This window comes from Macadamia integrifolia, chromosome 4 (genome assembly GCF_013358625.1).
Source record: "Macadamia integrifolia cultivar HAES 741 chromosome 4, SCU_Mint_v3, whole genome shotgun sequence".
NCBI classification, from domain to species: domain Eukaryota; kingdom Viridiplantae; phylum Streptophyta; class Magnoliopsida; order Proteales; family Proteaceae; genus Macadamia; species Macadamia integrifolia.
Window position 1 is genome coordinate 31,450,168 of NC_056560.1, and position 1,193 is coordinate 31,451,360.

Below are 1,193 nucleotides of genomic sequence, written 5' to 3' on the forward strand. Positions count from 1 at the left end.
AGCACGATGCCTATGGCCCCACGGCCACCTCGTCCTTCCACCACACCAGGTCAAATACAGAGAGCACCAGTACCAATGCAAGCCTCCCAAAATAGGTGCTATGTTTGGTAATCACTTGGGCATTTTACAAAGGATTGCCCGTACAAGCCGGCTGTTGTACAGAGTCAGGCTCCTATTTATAGGCTCGCATTGACTCAAGGTGGCCCGCCTCAAGGGAGAATGTATACATTGTCAGCTGAAGAGGTTGAAGCAAACCCTGATGTTGTAGCAGGTATCCTATATATCTCGGGTATACCAGCTTATACGTTATTTAACTCTGGAGCATCACATTCTTTTATATCTAAAAGATTTGCTAGAAAGATTGATATGACACCCAGGGCTCTAGAGAGTAAGTTGATTGTTAGCACACCTACAGACAAACTAGCACAATTAAATGGAGTGTATGGACCATGTCCTGTTGAAATAGGTGGAAAGAAGTTGGATGCACAGCTTATCAAAGTTAACATGCAGAATTTTGATGTCATATTGGGCATGGATTGGTTATCCGCTCATCAGCCAAACTTGATGTGCACCGAGAAACAAATTAGAGTGGTGAGTGATGAAGGTGAAAAGTTAGTGTATCAAGTAAATAAGACAAAACAACCCAGAGAGGTTCTCATCTCTACCCTATAGGCGGTGAAGTTACTGGAAGACAAATGTCAGTGCTACCTAGTTTTAGTACAAGATGTGGATGCAAAGGTCACACCGTTAGAAGAATTGAATGTAGTTATAGAGTTTCTCGACGTCTTCCTAGATGATATAACCTGGCTACCGCCTGACAAAGAGTTAGAATTTGCTATTGATCTAGTTCCCGGAGCAGCCCCAGTGTCTAAAGCACCGTACAAAATGGCACCACCAGAATTAAAGGAGTTACGGACTCAGTTGTAGGATTTGTTGAAGAAGGAATTTATACGCCTGAGTGTTTCTCCTTGGGGTGCTCCAGTTCTGTTTGTCAAAAAGAAGGATGGGAGTTTGCATATATGCATCGATTATCGGGAATTGAACAAGTTGACCATCAAGAATCGGTATTTGTTGCCGCATATAGATGACCTCTTTAATCAACTGCAAGGTGCCAAAGTGTTTTCAAAGATTGATCTCAGATCGGGCTACTATCAGCTCAAGATAAAAGGCAGCGATATACCCAAGACAACCTT

General features: G+C 42.8%; 1 protein-coding gene across 1 annotated transcript; it reads left to right on the plus strand.

Moving 5' to 3' along the window:
• The first annotated feature begins 219 nt into the window (after positions 1-219).
• On the plus strand, positions 220-927 carry LOC122076397. The gene is made up of 2 exons (XM_042641699.1): positions 220-591; positions 673-927. The coding sequence occupies exons 1-2, from the start codon at positions 220-222 to the stop codon at positions 925-927; spliced, it is 627 nt and encodes a 208-aa protein (XP_042497633.1).
• The last annotated feature ends 266 nt before the right edge of the window (positions 928-1,193 follow it).